Source organism: Dipodomys spectabilis, unplaced genomic scaffold (genome assembly GCF_019054845.1).
Source record: "Dipodomys spectabilis isolate Male_0828 unplaced genomic scaffold, ASM1905484v1 ptg000233l, whole genome shotgun sequence".
Taxonomy (NCBI): domain Eukaryota; kingdom Metazoa; phylum Chordata; class Mammalia; order Rodentia; family Heteromyidae; genus Dipodomys; species Dipodomys spectabilis.
This window is the reverse complement of record NW_024870910.1, coordinates 5504987-5531353: the sequence shown is the minus strand read 5'-3', so window position 1 is coordinate 5531353 and position 26367 is coordinate 5504987. Positions and strand designations below refer to the sequence as shown.

The following is a 26367-nucleotide window of genomic DNA, read 5'->3' as shown; positions in this document are numbered from 1 at the left end:
AGAAAGACAAAAGAAAGGACAAGTCAGGTAGACACCACTACCTCCAAGTGTCTACAGTCCTGTACTCAGGGATCTACAAGCCAAGACTGAGTGAACTTTATTATGGTCAGGTAGAATCAGCTGACAGGCCAAGACAAAACAAAGCCAGAAAAAAAAAAAAGAAGTCCAGGAAGCACACTCTTCAACAAGAGGCAGCCCCACTTAGGCAATTTTCCTCTAAAGGAAAAAAAAAAAATACTGAAGTGAATGCAGGCTCACAAGAGAGAAATCTGAGGGAGGGGGGTTCAGTTGTTAGGACTTAAGATGGGTGTTTCTTTGAGGGTATAATTACTTTTAAAAAGAACACTCAGACAGGAGTTGGCTAGTAAAACACTACAAACTGGTTCTACTTGTTAAGTACACACAGGTCTTTTTAGTTCCCCACGTTATTAAAAGTATATCAAGACCGCTGCTACTGCTGGCTTTTGTTTGTTTAATGAGAAAAATAAATGCTTTTTCCAGCCTAATGAAGACCAACTTTAAGACAATACATTAATAAGTTCAGAAAGAGAAGTGTGCTTGGGCTTTGCTTAAAATTAAGGCTTCTTCCTGGCATAATGAGTCACTTTGATGGAAGGAGGATGGGCTTTGGAGTCGGGCCAAGCTGGGTTCAAACCTGGTATTTAGCCTCTGTGTGACGAGACCTGATTCACAGCCCTTCTCTGAGCTTCACTTTCCCCATCCTAGAGTGAGACACCATCAAACTCTCAGAGGTGTCAGAGCTAATGAGAGGGCACCGGTGAAACACTGGACTAATTGGCCAAGCTAACGCAAGTACTGATTAAATGCCAGTTCTGTCCTTTACTCCATTCTTGGCCCTGAGCTTCACATTACATTGTAGGTCCACTAGCAGTATTCTGTCTGCCACTCAGTCATTCTCTTGTGCCTAGCCTGAGATGACAGGACCAAAGGTTACCAGGACCTGAGGTATGTGGCTCCAGTATGCATTACTCAACTCCAGGATGTCCTGCTTTTTTCTTCTGGCTTCCACTATCTCTCACTCTTCATGGCTGCCCCTGGGTCCCCCTTTCTTCACTGTGCATTCTGACTTCTTAGACCCCAGTGTTTCCTCTTACTCTGAAATCTGCAAATGCTTCTATGTGTGAATATCCCAAAAGCAATGAATACGTTTTTAAAGCTCTAATTTTATACTGAACTACACTGTTTTCTGAAGTTACTGGTGGGTGAGTGTAGTCTTGTTCCCAAGGTAAGTTTTCTTGAAAGCAAAATCTGTCTTTCATCTTTTATATTTTCCCTGCATACCCATATATACACAGATTGATTCTGAATTTTTAAACAGTTTAAAGAGAGGCCTGGAGCAAGAAAGGAAGAAATCAGGGACTGAGGACATAGTTCAGGGATGGGGCACTTACCTACCTTGCACTAGGCTCTAGGTTTTGTGCTCACAAAATAAAAGTATCAATACATGACTCAATGTTTCCGAAAAAAGGACATGTGCAGGTACAAGTTTTAATAATCAACATCTCTAAGGAGGTAGAAAGGACAGAAGGAACTCTTGCAAATCCTTATCAAAAACAGAAGAGCAAGTAAGGCATTGACCAGGAAAATATGTACTTTTTCTACAGCCAGTTAGTTCCAGCCCTACCAGTTGACTGACTCCTCCTTCAAGTGGCTTTCCCTTCAGCCCCCACCCTTTTCTGTCCCTTGTTTGCTCTGAGTCAGCATGGCATTTATGAGCTCCAACAAGGTGTGCACCTGCTCAGAATCTGGCAGGTTGGCTCCTGCACTACATCATCCCTAAGTCTCTCTCTGAAGCTCCCAGTGGTAGGGGCCAGGACTGCTACAAGAGGTTGGAAGGGCTTACCATGTTCCCACCATACTCTGTACAGCTCTCTATAGGCTACATCCATTTTTCCCAGTAACTTGATGAGAGTTCATTATCTTCATTTTGCAGTGGAACTAAATAACACTCAGCCAGAATTGGGACGTAAAACTCTTCTATTAAATCTAAAAGTCATATCCCTTCCATTACTCCAGTATCTCTGTTTTGGCTTAAAAGTGGGGAGAAGAACACCACACAACCTAATTATGTGGTCTTAAAAAGCATCTTTTCGAGCATCTACAATGTTATTCTTTAAAATCTGCACATAACTAGAGAAAATTATATAATCATGAAATAAATGCTCACCAACCTAGGTTCTATAATGAATGTTTTTCTACTCAACTTTATCTGCTCAACTTTCTATCCACACACTTATCAATCCATCTTATTTTTTGTGCACTTCAAACTAGGGATATACTTCAGCATTCATATCATTAATCAAAGTTCCATAACACATAGTTATAATTTTAAGTTTATTTACACATCCAGTAGTCAAATGCAAATGGTGAAACATCTGGTAACATTTTGACAAATGCATATATCTACACTAATTCAAACTACAATCAAAACAAAGAAGCCCCTTCCCCATCTGCCCATTACTGGAGTCAAACACTTCAGAACTTTTCACCACCAACTGGCTTGAAGCCAAAGCTCCTTAATTTCATGCCTGTGTCCGAAGTATAAGGAGACTGTGGAACATACTACATACAAATGTTGTATAGTTAGGTAGTTAAGTGCACTGATTATTATGGAGAGATCTGAGCACACTGACCTAGAAAAAAAGCTAAAAGGCAAACACTGCACAACCAACAATGAGAATAGGAGAAGATCAGCCACAAACCCCACATATGCCTTTGTACACCTGTGAGCAGGCAGTCCTCGTTAGGTATCGAGGCTCCCTATTAATCTGTACTATCGTCCCAGGCGCCCAGCTTACTCCATACCTTTTCCCTTTTAAAGTAGCCAATTTACATTTTTTTAGAAGTAGTCAATGTGCAGTTGGCTGGACCCTCAACAATCCTGGTAGAATTAAAAATGCACAGAACACTCAAGCTGGCCAGTCTCCTATCAAAGACAGGAAAATGACATACCCTATGCTTCAGACCTTCTTCATTTTTTCTAACTTCTTTTTTATCAATGGAACATAAACCCAAACATGAACTTGTAGGTCCTCTTTTATTTAAATAAGAGAAAACAAAACCAAAAAAAAAAAAAAGTGCTATAAGCCCCACACAGAATTAATGTGGTAGGTACTTTAATGCTGGTTCATAAAAGACCCCTAGATCACTACAGAAACGGCAGGAGTGAGAAGTACCGAGGTCCAATATGATGTCAAATATCTGAATCTTGATTATCTTGATTATTTTAGCAAAATAAAAGTTACTTGGCTACTACATGAGTTAGATAAAGAATAAATGGTCTCTTTCTTGACTTGATTTTGTAGTCTACACTTTCATATCTTAGCTGGGCAGGCCTGTCTTAGTATGTTAGATACCTATCTGGATACCTCCCTGATAAAAGGGGGACACCACCATTCTGATGGAAGATCAAGGGCTGAACTGAACTGTTAAGTGTAGTAGACTTAAGAGACTAATTCACAAATACTATTCACCATTATCCTTGGGAAGAAGATTGGGTGAATCTAAGGAATCAGAGATCAGAGCACCTGAGCATGCTCTAAGCTCAGGCCCCTCTAGGTATCTCTCCTCAGGAACTGCTAGCTCTAGGAACACAATAACCTAAGCTGTGCACACTCTGCACAGCACATGTTCTTTTGGAGAGGAAGTAGAAAGTATAAGCAACAGGGTGGGAGGCATGGCTCAGGTAGTAATGTGCCTGCCAATGAGCATAAAGCATCAGATGCTGAGTTCAAATTCTGATCTTGGGAAAGAAAAAAAAAAGTATAAGCAAAATCTTAGTGGGAGCACTAATTCAGATTTCATCTGTGCTTTCATCAGTATTAAAGCAGACATTTTCATCTGTGTGTGACTTCTAGACTTTGCAATTAGATTTACACTCAAGATGCTATTTACAGAACCTAGGTTTTTTTTAATATTTCACTTAAAATATGTACATGGATGATCATGACACCTAATAATGTCATCCATTACAAGCCTAATTATGTGGGAATCCCTTTGAGTAAGAGGACAGACGTAAGTATTCATGACATCAGTGTTTTGTTTTAACAAGAGTAGAGACCTTATTTGAAGAACTCTTATTTAAAGCGCCAGAAGTGTGGGGATTTTCAAAGCTTATCCGGTCCTCAGGCTCCCAAAGGCATTCCTTTCCTCCAACTACAGAACCTCTAGAGCACACAGAACACAGCACAGAAACTCTGCCTTCGATAATCACACACCAAAGTCTTGTCTCCTCATGAAGGATGATTGCCTCCTTGATGAAGGGATCAAGCCTGAAATCCAGACCCGCAGAAGGTGATATGCCAGTCTCTACTAGGGTCATTTCCAAGAACCTTGAACTGATGCCTTCCTGGGTACTTGTAGTTGCTTTGCTATAGTAGTTCTACCATTTACTCACCCACTGTAGTACGCTTGAGTAGAACAACCATATTATTAAGAAGGGAGCCCCATACAAAAACAGAAGGGTCCAAATGTGACGTTTGTTTGTGAGTCACATAAATTCTCACCATGCAACATGTGATCTGTCCCCAAGACATTCCACTCTGCAGGCAACTTTAGGTGTCTGAACGCCAGAGCGACCTTCTCATCAAGTGAATTCACATCTCCAGATGGGGGTCCCGACCGGTCAAGAAAGCGAGTGAAGTTCAGAGCCTGCTGGTCACCAGCACTGGCTGCCAGGAACCGAGCAGCATAGCAGGCCTCATCCTGGACAAAGTGGAAGTCTTCTTCTGCCACTACAAACACAGGAAGGCCCTCTTTGGAGGCACAGAGCAGCACCTTCACTGTCTCACAGCAGTCATGACCTAAAGAAAACACAGACAAGAAAGGAAACAGCCTTAGAGAGAGTCCCCTCAGGAAAGACGTTGTGGGGGCAGGGGGAGAGGCAGAGGCCTTTGGCTCCTTCAGGCCTGCTTCTAAGGACTGACAGTAGTTCCCCAAGTTCTAAAACCTATTTTTTGGCTTTTTAAATTGTTACTATGCAAATATGGCCCCCTTAACAAACAGAAAGGAACTGATCATCCCAGCTTTAACCACATCTCTACTAATAGCTCTAAGAGACTGGGCTATGATGGTCAACTACTGCCATTCAATCTGAATGACAAGGCAATCAATTTACCTGATTTTACTTAGTTATCATTAGTATACCTTAGCCTACCAAATAAATAATGATTGCTCACTGAGTTCACCTGAGCCACATAAGGATGATGCAATGCAGTGGCTAGAAGCCCAGTTCAGAAAAAGCAAATATACCAAAGATACTACACTGCCCACTGTACAGACTGGCAGGCACCCAGGAGCCTCCACACGGGGGTAACCCACAGCCTACCTCAAACAGATGAGCCTAGACCAGATTACCGAGCTTTCACAGCACAAACTTTCTGTGTGGCAAAGTATTTCTGGAGAATCAAGATGTTTTCCCCCCTAGATTGTTAGCCTTTAAGAATTAATTACATGCTTCCAATACACAGATCATATTCAAAAAAGCACTAATGTTTCTTCTCCACTTTCAAATACTGATCAACTAACCACATGTCCATCATTAATTACCCATCACTCATTAGCTCTCTTCTCCCATAAAACACCTTTCTGAGTAAAAAAAAAAAAAAAAAAATTACATCACACCACTCTCTGCCTGACTGGTCATGCACCCTGGGAATTCAAGAGTTCTCTTGGTCTATACCTTATATAGGTACTGCTTCCACAGCGCAGCAGCACAGCAGGGACCCTCTAAGTGCTCCTAAAGTCCGCACTCCTACTTCACTAACATAGGAAAAAGACATTTCAGAATCAGAACAAACTAAGCATTCTGTTCTTTTTTTTTTTTTTTCTTTGGGTCTGGTTGTGGGGCCTGAACTCTGGGCCTGCGTGCTGTCCCTCAGCTCTCCAGCTCAAGGCTAGCGCTCTACCACTTGAGCCACAGCGCCACTTCCGGCTTTTTTCTTTTTGCTTATGTGGTGCTAGGGAATCGAACCCAGGGCCTCATGCATTGCAAGGCAAGCACTCTACCACTGAGCCACCTTCCCAGCCCCCATTCTGTTCTTTTTGACAGAGAAAACTGAAGGTTTTTTTTTCCAAGCAGCCAAGGATTTTTCTAGTCACCTTTCCCCCAGGATCCTCAAGTCTTTTGCCCTTGTGACAAATGAAAACTGCTCACTGCTCACCTGAAATTCTAGGTTGATATTAAGTAGCTACTAACCAAGTATCTGCTACCTACCAGGCATCTGACTTGTATCTATTTACGTAACAATTTTATGAGACAGATGAGAAAAGTGAAACTTCAAAAAGTAGCATGCCCATTACAACAGATACATGGCAGTAGAACACACTATTCAAAGTCTCAGCTGATCCAAGGGGTCTGAAGCCACACTGTGTATGAACAGAGGAAGGAAGATAAGATCAGGTAAGCCTTGGTGAAGAAGCCTCATTACACTTGGAAGGACAGGCCAGATGACCATGAATCCAGGTTCAGGACTACGAGGATCACCTAGCTCCTTGAGGTATACTGCCTCCCAAGCTGAATTCCTTCTGGGAAGGTTAAAGAAAGCTGGAGCATCTTCCACCCCAGCAATTCCATATGTACATGGAACTTACACACTTCATATGTGAAATAAAATTAGGGGAAAAAAATTTTTAAATTACTTTAAAGAGTAATCAGCCTAATTACACAAACATTAATGCCAGCAGAAACATGCCAATTAATTTCTGGTAATAGATTTGTGTACCTTCCTGGCAGAGTATTTACTTTAAAATGTTCCATAACATCTGCTGACTGAGATAAGCCAAGCTAAAAAAAGCTAAATGTTATATACTTTTGCACATGTTGAACCTAGATTTAAAAGACATTACCTATTCATGGACATGTACATACGTGTATATACCTGTATACATAATTTACAAATACACACATATATACACATAGAACATGATTCTAACTCCGGGACCATGTAGAAAGAAGATGGGAAGGAGAAAGAGGAAAAAAGAAATATGGAGGGTGAGTAATTTTGAGCTACAGCAAATAAGAACAATGTATGAAGACAAAGAATTTCAATGGAAGCTGTTGATAATAGAGGGTGGAGGAATAGAGGAACAGGCAGCAACAGAGAGGGTTCTCCGAAGCAACCCCTAACATATGTATGTCTGAAACACCAGAGTAAAACCTCTTGGCATAATTAACACACTAAAAAATAATAAGATAATAAATAATAAGCCCTATTGAAGAAGAACACCAGTAGGAGTACAGAGGACTAAGCAACGGAGTGAGAGAAGATGGACACGCTTTACCTAGTTTTCATGTTTGACAATGGAACAATGAAGCCTGCTGCAATGGTGTGAAAATGTGGGAGTAGAATGGGGAAGAGTGATAGTGAGGCAATCGGGAACATTGTTTACCCATGTGGAAGTCACAATGAAATCCCCTTCACACAACGAATGGACATTAGTTAAAAAAAACGTTTTGTAGCATGTAACTCAATTTGGTTCAACCACTAACCTTTGGACTGCCATCGCGTTTAGGTAGCGTGATTAGAAGGTGAAGACAAACAGGAATCTCAACCTTCCAGTGCTTTATAGTCCACAGTCCACAAGAAAGACTCAAACAAGATGTAGGTGATGCTCTGAGACCAAGTGGGGTCAAGATACACAGCATCACATTACTTTCAAAAGGGGCAGGGGGATTTATGTCTCAGAAGTATTACTTTATGGGGAAAAAAATGTCATGATCCAGGCCTCTAACAAAACCATACCATAGTATCATTTGTTCAGTTCAACAACTTTACCTAAATTCTCACAAGTCACATGAGGTAGATATGACTAAAAATCAATGAACAGTAACATCACAAATGTCACAATTCTACCATCATATAAACAATCTGGGATCCAAATTGAATTCTACTTTCAAAATTTAAACTGACTGTGTCTTAAGAGGAGATATTACACTTACAATGGTTATAAACAGTCCTTATTCTTTACTAAATCTCCTTTCCCAAACTTCTGCAAAGATGAGAAACATGAAAACTTGAATCAGGAAGGGAGTCACAATGTCAACAGAAGTAAACAACACATACTGGTTTATGAAATCACCTTCTGTATGGATGTATGAACATACATACATGTATAAACATATGGAAGGAGGAAGAAGAGCAAGGGAGGAAGGGAGGGGAGTGAGGATCCACAGCAGATCAATAATACTTTTATTCAAAGCTGTGACCTGTAGAAGCAGCTGCTCAGAAATTGATCTGGGACTGCTAAAATAATTGTTTGCTTAGACAGAATGAGATGGGAAAGCGAGTCAAGGTGACCTAAAAGTGAGGTGGGGGGGGGGGGGGTGGGTATTTGGCAGCACAAGTATATCTTTCTGCTGCTTGGCAAAGGAATCTATTAGCAAGTGGAAGAGTGTATGAGGGAGCTATTCTCAGCTCTATTTATGTAAAACTATAACAAGTGTCAGGCAGACATCAGGCCATGAAAGGCCTGATAGATATCTAGGAAAACGGTCCAACTGTTAGTCCAATATTTTCCCTTCAGACATGAACTCACAATCTAAAGGATAAACTATGAATCACCCATAAAATGTGCCATATCTAGAATTTGTTTGGTGTGATTAAAGATTTGTTTTTCAAAAGAAAAACCGAAGGCTTTAAGAGAAATGGAGACCTGAGTATGTCTTGATAAGACTTCATTAAAGAGTAAACTGGAAGAGTTTCTACTGAGGAAAAACAAAGCACCTCACCCTTGTTTCTGGAAATCAACCATGCAGATTGACAGGGCTAGTCTTTTATTAATGTTTTCTATTATGCTAAAGTGGCTCTCGAGATTAATTTTGAATTCCCATAGTGTTCTGTGTAAAGCAGCTAGGAGAAAAAATTAGTATTTAAGAACAAAACGTTTATATAGTATCAACCTAGTCATAAAACTAGAACTGCTGCACATGCACACATAAACCTTCTCCCACTGCAAACTCCAGAAACGTGACTATTTGCAGAGGGCATAAGTCCCATGACCACTGCCTTTGTACATAGTACATGTGGGACATTAACTACACTGCACCATACAGACAGGATGGGAAATTACATCCAAGTTGATGTAAAAATCACAATTAACCTTTTGCATAAAAAAAAAAAAAATAGAACCTACAAGTAAGGAAGTCAGGCAGCAAGATTTTGAGCTACTTCAATGGTGTTTCTTTGTCCAGTCAATTTCCTGGTATTAGGGTAAAACAAAAATCACAGTTTTAGGGCTGGAGGCATGACTTAAGAGGTAGAACACCTGCCAAGCAAAGCACAAAGCCCTGAGTTCAAACTCCAGCACATAGGTATGTGTATATAATACAGTTATGGTTTTTATATATTATAATACATACATAATACATAAACTCATTAGCTGGAAGGGATCTGTCTCCAGCTTATGAACTGTAAGGAGTTCCAGTAATGGCAATGAGATGCAGAGTTGGAAATACTAGGTGTGGACCCCAGGCTCCCTTGAAAACAAGTTTGCTTATGCTAAGAAAGTAACTCAATCTTAAAGCCTGATTCTTTAACCAAAAATGAGAATGCCAGAACCTCACAAAATAGCCCAAAACAGACAGCTGAAACTGTCGTTCTCATCAGCTTTTCAAATGTTCCAGTTGGTGATGGTTCAAGGAAAGCGGATCTCTAAAATTTTTCAAAGATCTTCTCCAGCCAGCATGGACCAACAAAGCTTCAGTGCCAAATGTTGTTCAGTTGAAAAAAAGTTTTTTTATTTCTTTAAATTTTATTGTCAAGGAGATGTACAGAGGGGTTACAGCTACATAAGTAAGGTTCATTTCTGGTGGAACAATGTTATCCCCGCCCTCATTTTTCTCCCATTTTCTCTCTTCCTCCACTCCTTCCTCCCAAGTTGTAAAGTTCATTTCCAAAAATAAAAGGGGAAGAATAAACAAATCTACAAGCAGCACCATCTAAGTGTGCAGCACCAACCAACAGCTAAAGGTTCTCTTAAAAACATTCAGCCCACCTTTTCTAAGCCTGTAGGCAGAGGTCTGTTTGCCTCAGGCTGGAAGAGCTTTCCTGCAGGGTGCTTATCACTGCATAAAGCATCTGCAACCCATGGAAACGAAAAACTGCTACAGATAAACAAAACTGCTAAAGCATGACCCGAGGATTACTTCATTTCCTATTAAGCTAAAAGTGGAACACATCCCATCCGGACCTTCTCTTCTGAGGATAGAACAATCAGGACTTTGTTTTATCAGCTATCCAAAAAGGAACCCCAACAGAGCTTGCTAGATCAGCCACACCCAGTCCCTCACAGATGTCAATCTCTGAAAGAAAGGGTGCTTCAGTGATGGAAAATACAGTAAGAATGCTCTCACTTCTCTGTTTGGCATCGATGTATTTCAGAATCTGGTGTCCTTTTCTTCTTTTTGAATGGATATAAAGTTAAGGGAAAATTTTGTCTGCAGATACTATGATAGGAGCGAGGACTAGTAGAAAAGTATGCAACCACTGCTTGATTGTGGTGGTCTGATGCTAGATAGTACATTTGGGGAAATGCCTCTATATGTATAGGAGTATAAAAGGGGCTAATTAATGCTAAAAAAAAAAAAAAAATGTGATTTCCTGTATTCTAGAATATACCTGTAAAGCCTATACTTCTAAAGCCTCTACCTCTAGCTAGGCTGCTAACTAACAACCCTTTCCCCCCACACACACTATCATATCCCTTTGTTCTACCCAGATGGAAATCTTGCACAGGCAAGGAGAAACTAGCTCAGTTCAGTCCAGGTCCTTTTGAGTACTGCAGCAGCAGGGTGGAGAACATGGGCAGCAGTGGCACTGGGCCCCTGGCCTCTGACAGGCAAGATAACATCACAGGATTTGGGCCCCTAACAGCTAAGGTTTTGGCGTGGGATTTAGGCCTCAGGCTCCAGCCCCAAGGCTGGACACCTGGGACTCAGTGCAGATGTGGGCAGCAGCTCAAGGTCCTGGCTCTAAGTACTGTCAGTCTTACTTTCTCCCTGGCCCACCACTTGTTCTCTGCTGCTAACTACTGCCTATTCTACCCAGGCTGCTCAGCTTGCCAACCTTCCTAATGTGTCCTGATGTCAGGGGCATTATCTCCCTACCTCTCTGTTGCAGTTTAACAGAGAATCTTTATTGGAACCTGATGTTGTCACATCAGAGGGGTAGTTAAGTAAGAGGGGCTTACCTCCCCCCCATGCTCAAAAAGTGAACTGAGCAGCCAGGAATAGGAAAGGATAAGCACACCTGCACAGAACACAGTAATCCCCTCAGGTTGACAAGGGTCATGGTGCAAGACCCACATTTCACAGCAAATTATACTCTTGTGCCAGGTATCTCATAGGTAGCCTGAATGTAGTATTTACTGTAAGACTTGATCTGTTTTGATCCTATTTAGTGCAAAAGTGGGTTTAGTTTCAAGAGAACGTGTTTTTCAATCATCAAAATTTTTGTATTAAATATTACTGTACATTATATTAAAAAAACATTCAAACAACTCAGACAAAGTAGGAGGTCAAAATCACTACACACATGTCACCCAAGGGGTACATACTTTTACTTAATAAAAGGGAGAATTAGACCAGTTCTGGTGGTTCATGCCTGTAAATCCTAACTATTCAGGAGGCTGGGATCTGAGGATTATAGTTCAAAGCCAACCCAGAAAGTCCCTGAGACTTTTATCTGTAATTAACCATCAGAAAACCAGAAGTGGCACTGTGGCTCAAAGTGGTAAAGTACCAGCCTTGAGCAGAAAAGCTCAGGGACAGTGCCTTGGCCATGAATTTAAGCCCCATGGCTGACCAAAATCTTTTTTTAAAAGGAGAATTATAACCAATCTTTTGCTTCTAAAGGAAGATACTATAAGGCAAGAAAATATACTGTAAATCACCTCGAAAGATTATAATCTCTCTAGGTTCTTGCTAGAAAGCATTCAAACATGGCAGGGGGGATTCAGGAGGAGGGAGAAAATGGGACGCAAGTATAATTTCAGTGTTTGAAGTGAAAGGTTTGTTTTAGAAGGCCATTTACAAATGTCTCCTTTCCCAACCTATCTGTAGGAACTATTATAAGATAAAAGGTTACAGACCAACACCAAGAAGTAGCTGCCTTCTGAAGGTCAATCAATCATCTAGTTTTAGTAAGGACTAAAATGTTACAAAATAGTGACAGTGAAATATACAGAGAACTCATAATAAGTCAGAACCAGCAATCTGGATAAAGCATGACCTTAAAAGCAAGAACAAGGCACAAAGCTCTTTTTCTTCTCATAGTCAGCCCAAATGACTAGGAATTGCAGAGCTAGTCCACACGTAAGCAGAAAGGGTGCACAGACGTGGCTATCAGAAGCAGCTGCTGCGAAAAGCCAGCTCACAATTAGCTAGTAACTGGGATGCACAAAGCATTGTACAGACTTTCCATCAAAAGAAATCTTGATTAATCCAACTGCCCTCAGCAGACAGGAAATCTGAGGCTATCATTACTACTAACTGACGCACAGAAATCATCAAAGGTAGTTCTGGAAGGAGACACAGACTCCTGCTCCAGGCTATGAATTCAATTCAAGAAGCCAGAGACTCCTTTTGCATTTATTTAATCAAAGAAAAAAAGGGGGGAGGGGGTGGATGTACCTTTCTACAAGACTGGCTTCTGAAAACCAGGATGAATTTCAACTCACCAGAAGTGCTGATAGGGTGTTTTCTTTGAATACACCAATGAACAAAACAAATAAAACCCTTGTTTCTTCCATATTCAACACTTTAGGTAAGTACAGGACAAAAAATAACATATATAAACAAAATATATAAGGTGTAAAAACTGAGAAGTACAGCCAGGTGCCAATGACTCACACCTATAATCCTAGCTACACAGGAGAATGGTATCTGGAGGACTGAGGTTTGAAGCCAACCTGGGCAGAAAAGTCTGCAAGACTCCCTCTCACCCAAATCACTAGAAAAATGCTGGGATGGAGGTGTGGCTCAAGTGGTAAAGACAGCAGCCAAACAAGCATGAGGCCCTGAGTTCAAACCCAGGTATTAGAGGAAAATAATTGAGAAGGGCAATGGAGAAAAATAAGCAAAGAGAAGAGAGGGAATGCTGAAAGGAGGCAGTAAAATAAGGACCTGTAGAAGGGGGAAAAGGTTGAATTCAAGAAGAAGTCTACAACATCTAGAAGACAGTTTAAGCTTTTTTTTTTTTTTAAGGATATTTTTAAAAAAGAAATTCAACACTAACTTTACCCCCTATATAGCTTACTTCTAGTCTTCCGCCACTAATTCCTAAGCTAATCCAAAGGGCAATGGCTGGAAAGACAAACAAACAAACCAAAATCCTGTAACGACGTCAACAGGAGGCTCCAGGTGGGAATCTTCTCTGCTGATCATCTGTACACCCACCATATCAGACCAGACATGCTAAGTGAGGTGCTGCCTCATCAGCACTGGGGAGCCTCTGCTGTGGTCAGCACCTCCTATAGGCAGCCTGACTAAATTTGGTACTAGACCCATCAGGCCAACTGGGAGAGGGAGAAAATACTGAGCCCATGGCACTACAGATAGGATGAGAAATGGCTAAGGGAAAAGGTGTGTGGATAGCAAAAACCGAAGAAGTTAGGAAGAGGATTCCTGATCCACGAGAATGGGTCTGGAATGATTTCTGGGGATTCGGACAAAAATAGAGGAGAGTGGCAGAGTCCACTGCCCATTCCAGTTGGCTTGGTTGCTAGGGCAACAATACTCAGAGTCAGTAAATACAAATGGACACCCATGGAGGGGTGTGGCTGCAAAGGGTGTGTACAAAGAAAACATCGGTGTCCTGGTTCCAAAGCCAAGGAAAGAAATGGGCCCTGGTTCGGGATGGTGGGCTGGAAAAACGGTGCAAGGAGCTACTTGTAAAGTTAAGAGCACTAGGCTGCAAGTATAATCCTTAAGTAAGGCAGACAATGACTTCAAAGAAAATAAATGCTTGCCACCTTTCCTAATTTAGGGCCCTGGCTAATGGAAGTGTAAGAGTTTACAGGAACCTGTCTCTCCAAGAGAGGAAACCTGGGAAATTTGGGGCCAAGTATCACAGCCAGGACCAGAGCTACATCCTTATCAGATCTGTAATTTCTCCTTTATCTCCTTATATTCTCTTAGTACCTAACCAATATGTGTGTATAGATGTATGTATATGTATATATGTATGTATGTGTGTAGCAGATCCTCTCTCTCATCCCCCCAACCTTTTACTCCTAAAAGCTTTCTAATTAGAAAAGAATAATTTCACAAAAATTATATATATGTCTAGTAGGAGTGCAGTCAGAGACTGATTCTACCTAGACCTGTCTCTCTCTATCATCAGTGCATAATAAATATAATAAATATTCAGGAACTATGGTACTGAATGGCCCCTGCTGGATATCCATCCACTACAGGAAACAAGTTGTTGGGAGCTTCATGTTACCAAACAAGATACCTAATACACTTCAGAAAGGAACCTGACATCTATCCTGACCACACTCTTTAATTTCCTCTTCCTGAAAATTGGGGGTGTGGGCTCATCCTAGGCCTGGACTAGAATTTTTAAATCCTACACTTCCCAAAATCATTTCTGACCAGAAGTACAAATATAACTCTCAATTGTCATAATAATCTCAGTTCTTGAGAAGGGTATAATTTCCAGAATTTTGTAAGTACCAGACAAAAAATAAGTTCATATGAAATAACATGGGAATAAAAAAGAACATAACACAATTCAATACCAGCAAGGCCAGATATTTGAAGTGCTTCACAAACTTTGTAATTTTTTTAATCCAACTCATACCTACAAAGTAGAAGCACTACAAAATGTTGGTAGTTCAACTGTAACTTTTCTCTAAAGGGAAATAGTTAAAACTGTTGATATTTTCAAAAGTTCTCTATCAAGGAGTATTATTCTTAATTTTGATGAAAATACATAAATTGTTTACTTTAAGTTCCGCTGAGAAAGCTCATCTCCAAACACCAATCACCAACTTTCTGATGGTGGATCAGACCAAGAGATAAGTAGCTATCTAGTAAATGTGACAAAAGATTCCACTCAGACACTTACCAGGAGCAATGGTCTCCAAGGTATCTGAGCTGACTTTACGAGTACTTGTATAATGATGGAGGGTGGAACCCGAAAATACCAAGTAAAACACGACATCATCTTCAACTTTGTCCTCCTCGGCAAGCAGTACCGTAACAACACAATCACCCTAGGAAAAGAAAAGATTTACCAAGTTTGATTAGCAAGGCTCTTCTTAGAAATCTACCTTTATCAAAACACCATATTAAAGGAAACAAATCTGCTGAGTGTGGTGGCTCTTGTAATCCCAGCTACACGAGAGGTAAAGAACCACAGGATTTCAAAGTTGAAGGCTGGCCTAGAGTCATTTTGCTCAGGCAAAAAGTGTGAGAAACCTCCATGTGAAATCAATAAGCATGGGGCTTAGTAGCACATACCAGTCATCCTAGCTATATGAGAAGCAGGAACTAAATGGAAGGATTCTGGTCCAAGCCTAAACTTTAGGCCCTATTTAAAAACAAAGCAAAAAAGGCTAAAGGTGTAGCTAGTAGAGTGAATGTCTGACAAGTTAGAAGACTGAGTTCAATTGCCAAAATAGAGAAGAACAAAAGTAGGAAGGAGGGAGGGAAGGGGAAAATGTCTAAACTTGGGCCCCCTCATTGCAGTAAGCATTGGATTTTCAAGGTGGGCTTGTTTTTTTTGTTTTTGATGCTAGGAAGGGAATCCAAGAGTTTTGCAGAGTAGCACTGAACTACATGTTCAGTACCTATAATAGTTTTATGCAAATATAATTACTGACTGGACAGTCATATTTTGAAGAATTCAAAATATAAAATGTACCTGGAGCCAGTGGCTCATACCTATAATCCTAGCTACTCAGAAGGCTAAGATCTGCGTATTGTAGTTTGAAACCAGACTAAGCAGGAAATTCCATGAAACTCTCATGTCCAATAAACTACCAAAAAGCTGAAAGCACAGCTGTGGCTCAAGTAGAAAACAATTAGCCTTGAGCAAAAGAAGCTCAGGGACAACACCTAAGCCCTGAGTTCAAGTCCCCCCCATCAAAAAAAAAAAAAGGAAATAGGACCTCTGCCCTCTGTATTAGAGGTAATTTACACCTAAATAATTAAAAAGAGAGCAGTGCATTACCCAAATAGGTTAAAGGACAGGAGTTTTTTTGAGAAGCAAAGATGGAGATAAGCTGTTATAACCTCACAGTCAGATGGAGGAAGAGTAGCTAAATGCTCACAGTCAGCTGAAAGAGAGAAGCTAAATGCTCAGTCAGATGGAGACTACTCAGATCTACTTGACTTCTCTTGCCTTTTCATGGGGACAGATGATGGCTAGCACAGGCAGCTGAAATCATTTCAGCAAAGCTTTCCATATCAGGTTCATTCCCAAGAAATAAGTTTACTCTGAGATATTTCTTTTTTTTTTTTTTTGTCGGTCATGGGGCTTGAACTCTGGGCCTGGGCACTGTCCCTCAGCTCTTCAGCTCAAGGCGAGCGCTCTACCACTTGAGCTACAGCACCACTTCCGGTTTTCTAGTGGTTTATTGGAGATAGGAGTCTCACGGTCTTTTCTGCCCGGGCTGGCTTTGAACCGCGATTCTCAGATCTCAGCCTCCTGAGTAGCTAGGATTACAGGCGTGAGCCACCGGCGCCCGGCTACTCTGAGATATTTCTATACCACCATTGTGTAAAAAAAATTGGGCTGGGAAGGTGGCTCAGTGGTAGAGCGCTTGCCTTGCATGCATGAGGCCCTGGGTTTGATTCCTCAGCACCACATAAGCACAAAAAAAAGCCGGAAGTGGCGCTGTGGCTCAAGTGATAGAGCGCTAACCTTGAGGTGAAGAGCTGAGGGACAGCACTCAGGCCCAGAGTTCAGGCCCTACGACTGGACCAAAAAAAACAAAAAGAAGACGAAAAAATTAAGTCATACAACCTTATGCTCCAAATACTAAAGAGGAGGAAAAAAGGTTTATTCCCAAGCCATTCAAAATGTGGATTCCAAAGACAGCACTTGGAATTAAAAATAGATGAGCAAATCACAAGCCATCCACATGGCTCCAATTTTACTGCAGTAGTATTAGGCACTCTGTTTTACTTGAAATGGCCTTGAAAGATTAAGCAAGCAGAATGGTGATGAAAAAAATAAAAATTACGAACAGATTTCAGTTAAAAAAAAAAAAAAAAACAAAACTTTATTTAGGTAGTTGCTTTACTCCAACCCTCCTGAAGAAATGTCTGAATAAATTACTCTGCTATTCAAGGAAAGGGCCAGTCTCTAGGACAGATAAATCAGTCTGGCTGCAGAGTTAACAAGTGTGTCACACTGCCACGGTGATTCTCAACCATTCTCCATTATTACTGCAATGTGACTCAACCCCGAGAAGAGAACTCATCTGTGCCGCCACTTCTCCAGTCACTGAACTCAGGAAACAATGCTGTCTTTACAAAGACAAGTGCCATATTTCTTTACGAATGAGAAATGTATGCTTGAACTTGATCATTTTGTCAGGGTCTTAATTAAGTGTGCTGACAGACAGTTGCTAGATGAAAACAGCACTTCTCAGCTGGGTGCCAATGGCTCAGGCTTGTCATCCTAGCTACTCAGGAGGCTGAGATCTGAAGAACACAGTTCAAAGCCAGCCCAGGCAGAAGCATCCATGAGACTCTTATCTCCAGAAAACTGGAAGTGACTCTGTGGCTCAAGTGGTAGAGTGCTCAGCTTTAAGCTAAAGAGCTGAAGGACATCATCCAGGCCCAGAGTTCAAGCCCCACAACCAATCAAAAAAAAAAAGGGGGGGGGGGGGGGGACTGGGAAGGTGGCTCAGTAGTAGAGTGCTTGCCTTGCATGCATAAGGCCCTGGGTTCGATTCCTCAGCACCACATAAGCAAAAAAAGAAAAGAAAAAAAAGCCGGAAGTGGTACTGTGGCTCAAGTGGTAGAGCGCTAGCTGAAGAGCTGAGGGACAGCGCCCAGGCCCAGAGTTCAGGCCTCACCACCGGACCCAAAAAAAAAAAAAAAAAAAAAGAGCACTTCTCAGATTTGTGATATTCTTACCTACTAAAACATTTCAAATTTCTTTTTATAGCAATAACTATTCATTAGTAACAAGTTTATAATACTTTTAATAACAATGAAGCCTTTTAGGGGTAATATAATCTCAGTAAGATATGATTGTTAAGCTACACTAATTAGGTAGAAAGCTGGTCAGTGTTAATTTAAAGCTAAAAACTTTTTAAATGACTTGTTAGGAGCAAATACGACTGCCATCCATTAGTATTTGGCTTATGTTTCAAAATATAAACACTACATAAACCCTCAATGTTGATGTGTAAAAAGTTTTAAAGCATTTTGTTCTTAAAACATTTCTTTAATATATTTTACTTTATTATTTCAACATTTTATTGTTGGCATGAATTCCTCCAGACCCATCCAGTAAACAAGTTTAATGGCCCCAAACTAATATGTTCGTTACCTTCCCTTCTGTTCTCATTACTGCAATCTTAAATCATTCACTCATTCATGTTAAACAAGCACATGGTGCCCTGGGTTTAATATGCTGTATCTCTGCTATCGACCAAGTACTAGAATTACCAGGGTAAAAACTACCAGACCTACACCCTCTGGGGAAAATGACAAGCATGCATGTAGACAGAATACCATGTGATAAATCTACCAGCTTCTGTAGGTAGAGAGATCGGACTCTCAAACTTTCCCTTTTACAAGGTACAACCTGGAAACTTGTATGGAGAAATGCCTGTGCATGGAGCTGCTCAAGACTCAAAGCAGAGCAACTCGGGTAGGTACATATGCCCTTAAACATGTCATTACAATGCTACTGGGGGAGAATCAGCACTAGTTCATCTTTGTATACACTCAACATCTCTCTAAAGGGCCTGACCTACATATAGTTTCATGATTTTGCAACACTGAGAGAAGAAATTCCTCAAGATTTTTATTTGGCTCATTGAGCAGCAGATGGCGCTCAATAAATATGTTGCATTCTCTAAAAAGCAGAGAAACTTTCTTCCCCCCAAAAGATGGAATACTTGAGACTTCAGTTGGTGAAGGAATGAAATGACAGAGAATTGGAAAATATTTAATATATAGAAATCATCTAATGATAAATACTCTAAGGGATAATTCTAAGGAGGTAAGTGTGTGAGGTTCTCTTTGTGTTTAGATACCCAACTCAGTTTCTTAGTCCATTCTTGTTAAACAAACTGCAACTAGTTGGAGGGAGCTGAGTTTATTGGGATGTTTTATAAAAAGAAAATAAAACCCAACTCCTCCCTCATGTCCTTCACATCTCTCTAGAACTTCTACAAAAATTAGGTCAACACTTAACTAGACTCTGTCCTTTCTATAATGCCCTGCTAATTCTTCAGAAGAACCTAAGACTCTCCTCATGTAATTGTAACCCCCTCTGTACAGTATTTTCACACACACACAAACAAAAAAAAAAGAACCTAAGACTCCCATAACTGGTTAGCAGAAGAATATATATTTAAACACTTACCTACTCAGATCCTAAACCCTTGCACTTTTCTCTATGGGGTTCCCCAAGTGTTATCCCAGAACTAGAAGCATTATGTAGGAACTTACTAGAAAGGTAGATTCTCAGCTCTGTCTCTAACCTCCTAAATCAGAGGTTCCAAGCATATAGCCTAGCAATTTATGTTTTACTATGCCTTTAGGTGATTCGAGAGCATACTAAGTGTCTCTCCAAGGTTCTAAGAAATCAGCGGCTCCACAGCATTACACTCCATTGGGCCAGTATCACAAAGTTCTAGTGTCTGTCCTAAACTGTTCTCGTTCCTCCTAACTCAACTTCTCAGGCTCTTGGTCTGACTTTAATAATACCACCAATATCCTTATAAACAAGTCCTAGGCAACAGCCCAGTTACTTCCATTATGCAGGGCTGAGAATAGACACATGGTAGCAATATAGGTCCTGATATCATTTGGAACCTTGGCTTCAGACAAAAAACCTGGTTTGAATTCTCTGTCATACTAACTGCATGAACTTATCAAGTGACCTCAAGTTTTTTTTTTATATTGTCTCCTCATCTTTAAAATACAGAAAAGAATAGTTATAAAGTCATCAGGATGATTTTAAGGAAGAATGAAAAATAGGACATAGATTATCATGGGTAGTAGCAAGTGTTGAATACATGAATACATTTGTGATTACAATTTTAACAGGTATTTGTGCCACCTTCTACCACACATCATAATCCCATACTCTAGAAAAACTGGAGTTCAAATCTCAGCACACCATTTCCTAAAGTGTGTCTTTTTGCTATGTAATCAAGGAAAAGAGGACCCTTTTATTTCTGAGACTTAATAAAATACAGACAACCAACGATCACAGCCACAGGTGTGGCAGAAACAGAATAAATGTCCTAAGACCTGGAAAACGGGAATTCATAGAAGAAAAGACACCAGCTCTAAAGAAACAGCTACAGCCATAGCTTCTTAAAATTATGCTGCCTGAGATCTCTTAATCATGCAAGACTGAATGACTAGACAATGTAGGAATGCCACAGGTGACCAAGAGGAATTCTGTGTTCAATAAAATGGGTAAAGATAATTTCTGACCTCTAACAAATTCAAGATGATGACAGGGAATGGTTGGAAACAAGCCCATAATCAGACTGGTGGGTCTCAAGAACCAAAAAAGGAATGTACCATTGCCTGAGCAGGAAGATAAAACTCACATTTCCTTCTGTGGACAAAACAAAGAGACAGCTGAGAATTCCACCCTGGCCGCCAGATGCTGTGTATACCACATGGGGTCAGCAGTTAATCCAAACAGAGCTTTGTGAAGGGCACCAAGGATGCACAAGGGCTAACAGCTCTTTGTTGGTTAAAAAAAAAAAAGGTAAATAACAACAAAACTGAGAGCAAAAGTGGTGTTCTTTCTACTCAAAGAAGGGTAAGTAGTCTTGCCCCACATGAAAGTATACTGACGGAAACCATTAAAATCTCCAGAGAAATGTGTGGGAATAAGAAAAATTACTGAAGATGTAAAACATTCACTGGTTAACCAATCAGTAATCTGTGTGCTTTTCCAGAGAATGTAATGTCTGTGTCCCCTCAATATTCCATCTGAATGGAGCCATTTATGGATTTCTGAAATGCGCGTTCAGTGGGCCAATTTGATGAATCTAAGTCTCATCTCAAAACAGCACAGAGAAGGCAATGAAAGTCTAGTGTTACAACAAATATACTGAAACTTTAAAATACACATCTTCCTGTTCATAATTTCCCCTCTGAAAAATAAGAAAATCTTAAGTCCTCACATTGTCAGATCAATAAAAGGAAACTACTTAGAAGCACACAGAGTTCCCAGTAGATATAGAGCACAGAAATCTTAGACTATTTGGGTTTCTTTTAAAATTCCATTGTTCATGTAATGTTAGTCCCAGGCTTTCACTAGAAGAGAGCCTCTCCAAGGACCCCATCCATGTGGTCAAAGCAAAGTGACACTGTCACTTTAGAGGACTCTGGATCACAAAGTCCTCCTGTGTGATTTCATTCATTGATGGATGCTCAAAGTCCCTGCCCTCGAGATAAACACAACAGAGTAAATGGAGAAAGGTGTGTGCACAAAGGTGCACCTCAAGTGTCGACAGTGTCACAAGAAAGACCGTGCAAACTGCAGCTCAAAAGAGAGGGGAGAGTACTAGATTCCATAGGAGTAAGGGCTCAGACTAAGCTCCAAAAGGAGAAGTGGTAGGAAATGAATCCTGAAAGATGAACAGCTTTCTCTGTGTGTCTTGGGATCAGAGAGTGCATTTTGGAGCAAGCAGGAAATGCAATAACAGTTTTTCATGGCTGATCCTATTCTGCTTTCCATTCCTTAGGAAGACAGAGGACAGAACATTGGGGAACGGTGACTATTCTAATAGAAACTCGTAAAATCATCAGTGACAGTCTTGTTTTACACGCTGTAAACAGGGAGAAGGCACCCAGTGCCTGCCAGTTTTTCTTATGAGTGCTGTCAGAATGGTTGTTTCTGCCTCCTCTCAGAAGATGTGACATGAAAGGAAAAAAAAAAACACTGGTACGGAAGGAAAAAAGAGAGGAAGAACAACATAATAAACCAGATCTGTTGGGGTTCTGGAAGTATGCTTTCTAATTGGAATGGCTCTTCCTCTTGAAAATCTAATAAGGGTGGGTTTTATCCCAAACACATGGTAGGTAGTGATTATTATCCCATATATTATCATGGAGAATGTCTTGGAACAGAATTTCTATCTCTGAATACCTCATCAAATTAAATACTTTTGAATTACTTCCCTTTTCTCAGTATTTACTGTGTAAATACTGAAAACAATGTTTTTTGCCTTTCTCGAGGAAGCCCCAGAGATGGCTTTCTCTCTCTCTCTCTCTCTCTCTCTCTCTCTCTCTCTGTCACACACACACACACACACGTACATGCCTCACAGTCATAAAAAGGTAAATTTAATCACTGAAGAATCTAAGACATGAACCCCAAGTTTTCCCTCTTTGAATGTGTCCTTATGATCAGTTTGATTAGTGAATTTCAGCATTCAATATAAACCACTTTGGTCAAGGTTAGGCACAGCAATCGCCCCTACAATAGCCTCTAGAGTTATAGCAACACAGCACATCAACCACAAAGTGTCCAAAGCCAACTGAAACATTTCAGAAAGTAGTAGAGGCAGTACTGTGATACATAAAAAGAATGGAAGAACCACAGGAGCTATGGTTATGTTTTGTGAGAAATCCCTCAGTGTTTCAGGGTCTTGACCTGACTCTAACTGGTTTGGGGCTAATAAATCACTATCTTTTTGAGGACCCACTAGGCATAAAGAATATAGCTACATAGTTCCACTTTTATAACTTTGTGAAAAGTTATAAAACATACTTTGACTACTTCCAACTAAGAATGACTTCAAATAATAAACTGTTCTATTTCTACAGATTATAAAGATATTCCTGCCACCAAAAAATGATCTTTGGAAGTGGCGCTGTAGCTCAAGTGGTAGAGCGCTTGCCTTGAGTTGAAGAGCTGAGGGACCATGCCCAGGCCCAGAGTTCAAGCCCCATGAACGACAAAAAAAAAACTATATACAAAAAATGATCTTTGTCCTATTAAGCTTTATCAAATACCTCTCCCCACTTCTTCTGGTTGTTATATTTTTTTCCTCTTAGGTAACTCAATTATTCCAACATGTACATTGTAATTCTCTGTGTGTGTACTCAGATCTTAAATTCAAGCCAACTAACAGCCTGCCTCCTGCAAAAGGGGTATAGGCCGTTTCTTTACGTGTACTTTTTGTTTTGTTTTGTTAAGTGGGGGAACAAATTCTGTTATCTGACCAGACCTATCATAATCCCCTATGAAATTGCAGGCAAATCTCTGCCCCTCCTTCCCTCATTCCAAAGTCCAGGGTGCTCTAGCACCTAAGTCATTTTGTTTTGGAGACAGGGTCTCACTAACCTTACTTGGACTGGCATCATGCTCTCAATCCTCTAACCTATTCAGCCTCCAAACTAGCAGGGGAATTAATCTCACCTGGCTTATCTTGATTTTTTTTTTTTTGGTAGTACTGGGGACATACATTCTACACTGAGTCACACCCCTCCAGCCCTTTTTTTGTACTGGTTCTTTTTCAAGCAGAGTCTCACTTCCTGCCTGGGTGTGCACTTGGATGGTGATCAGTGATCTGCCTGTGTATGGCCTCCTGTCACAGCTGGGATGACAGGCACATATCCCCATGCCAAGCTTCCCATGTTGAGGTGGAGTCTTAGGGACTTCTCTGCATGGGGCTGGCTGTAACTACAATCCTCCTAATCTCAGGCTCCCAGTTTCCAGGCTGATGAGACGGAAGGTATCTCCCATATGTGTTCTAGCTGGCCTTGAACCGCATCCTTTAGATCTCAGCTTTCTAAGAAGCTAAGGATTATAGGCGGGGGCCACCAGTGCCTGGCTCCCTCAATCTCATCATTATTCAGTTTCTTCACTCTTCCAGAAGACTGGGTTTCAACTATCCTAAAATACAATGAATGATTCCTGTGACTCATCAAATTTCTCCTCTCTCCCCAGTCTCCTCCCACACGCAGAGCTGACCCCGGGCCTTCACTTCAGTGTCAAGTGATAAAGCTTACATGACTTTCTCTGAAATATAAAGCATGGTGCTCAGACTACTCATGCTACTTATTGACACCCACGAGTCCCTTGTACTTTTGATTCGGAGAAGAAGAAACAAAAGTGACAATTCCCTCCTTCGGAAATCTAATATTTTTTGCTTCCTTTTCAGCTGTTATTCTGGGGGAGGATTTATTTACTGTCACTGGGATCTGGTTGCTAGGTCCAGTAGCTTACTCTGTAGGAGTGATAGTAGGGCTTAGTTTTCTAAATATTAACCTTTCCTTCAAGTGTTTGGCTTTTTTCTTACTGACTGCTTCACCCTTTACCCTTTCTGACAAAGGGCTATGGTTGGTACCTATACAAGGAGAAGAGCTCTAGCTCCAAAGAGTATGTATATTCTGTTTATTAAAAATGTTAACAGTCATATGGTTTCCTGAAGACAAGTAGCTCAGACCCTAAGTCCCATAAAGACTAAAGAAAATCATTCAGGACTCCGGAATTGATCAGACTGCTTCTAGTACCTTTTCCTGGTAGGTGTTTCATGGAACATGTCTCTAGAATGCCACTCTAACACAAAAGAGGCAGTCTATCTACCACCACCACCATCCCCCCACAAAAAAAGAAGCAAATTTCTTAGTTTGACCTAGACAGCTTTTCATTTATTTCACTCAATGAATGCTAAACTGACTGCCTATTGCATCCATATTGCTATGTGCCTACTGGGAGCTCTGGAAAGGAAATGGGGTCTCTTTGCTTTTCTCATTTCCTAGAGGCTGCATTCCTTGGCTCACGGCTACTTCCTGCACTTGCAAAGCCAGCAGTGAGGCATCTTCAAATCTCCGACTGTCCTAACACATTCACTCACTTACAAGAACCCCTATGATTACAATGAGTCACCCAAATAATTCAGGATAATATCCCATCTCAAGTTCCACAATGTAATTAATTATAAGAAGACTCTTTTGCTGTATAATGTAAACACAGACACAACTACTAATTTCCTCTCTTTAGAGAGAATTCTTTCATCCAGAATTCCAAGGTAAACAGCGCTTCTGCAATGACAGCTCGCCACCTAGCTGCCACACAGAATAACTCATGACGGCAGAAGGAAGATGGCCGTTCAATGTTCAATTCTTACAGGTACAACAGGTAAAAACAGGAAGTTAGCATGCCATCTACAGGACAATTTGTTTTATCTGTGCATCCTATTACCTACCCTGGCTAGACTCCTTCAAAAGCTTATAGGTATTGTTTGTTCCCAGCTCAGTCTATGTATGTATTTAGTCGTTTAGTTAATTCAAACTCAGTTCCTGAAGTGTATGCCAGTTAAGCCATGTGTACAATGTATAAAACTTGCTTTCATATTTCTGTGTCACATGAGAGTGGCCATTGATTATGGCAAGTAAGTGATACATACAGACAGAAAACTCAAAAAGAAATACAGTATTCAGAGAAGACATGATTATCAAGTATTAATGTAATTTTTGAAGAATGTGCTAAAATGACAATAATGAGTAACAGCACTTAAAAAAAATTTTTTTTTGGGGGGGGTTCCAGTCGTGAGGTCTGAACTCTGGGCCTGGGCGCCTGTCCCTCAGCTCTTCAGCTCAAGGCTAGTGCTCTACCACTTGAGCCACAGCACCACTTCCGGCTTTTTTGGTTTTGCTTATGTGGTGCTGAGGAATCGAACCCAGGGCCTCAGGCATGCAAGGCAAGCGCTCTACCTCTGAACCACCTTCCCAGCCCCAGCACTTAAAATTTTTAACAACAACAACAAAAAAAAAACTACAGTATTTACTCACATATAATGGAGCTTGCTGTGGAGTAAGTTTCATGACCGAGGACACTGAAAGAGAAATACAAGATATAAATAAGAATAAACTATTAAAAAGATGTTAAAAGATGTTTCCAGAAATATAAAAAACACTTAAAGGTCCAGCTCTGTGAGCGTAATCCAACATGTATGATTACTGTGTATCCGGCTTTCCTTAGAGTTTGGGAAGGAGGAAGCTTGAAGACTGCTGAATTACTTATATTCCAGACTGAAATCTTTCGAGAAAGGAGAGAGATTTGCTAATTGAAAAATAAAGACAGGAGGCTTTTCTGTCACAGAAATTTTCAACAACCAAGAGGACATTTAAAGCAATACCAAAGTAGAACCAGTAGGATCTGGTTTTATATAACCCTA

General features: G+C 40.6%; 1 protein-coding gene across 1 annotated transcript in view; it reads right to left on the bottom strand.

The window, feature by feature from the left end:
• Akap13 (A-kinase anchoring protein 13) overlaps nt 1-26367 on the bottom strand; it is a 177502-nt gene that overhangs the window by 110758 nt on the left and 40377 nt on the right. The window contains 3 exon segments of the mRNA XM_042698540.1: nt 4527-4823; nt 15090-15237; nt 25982-26025. Coding sequence (XP_042554474.1) covers nt 4527-4823; nt 15090-15237; nt 25982-26014 — 478 coding nt within the window. The 5' untranslated portion in view covers nt 26015-26025.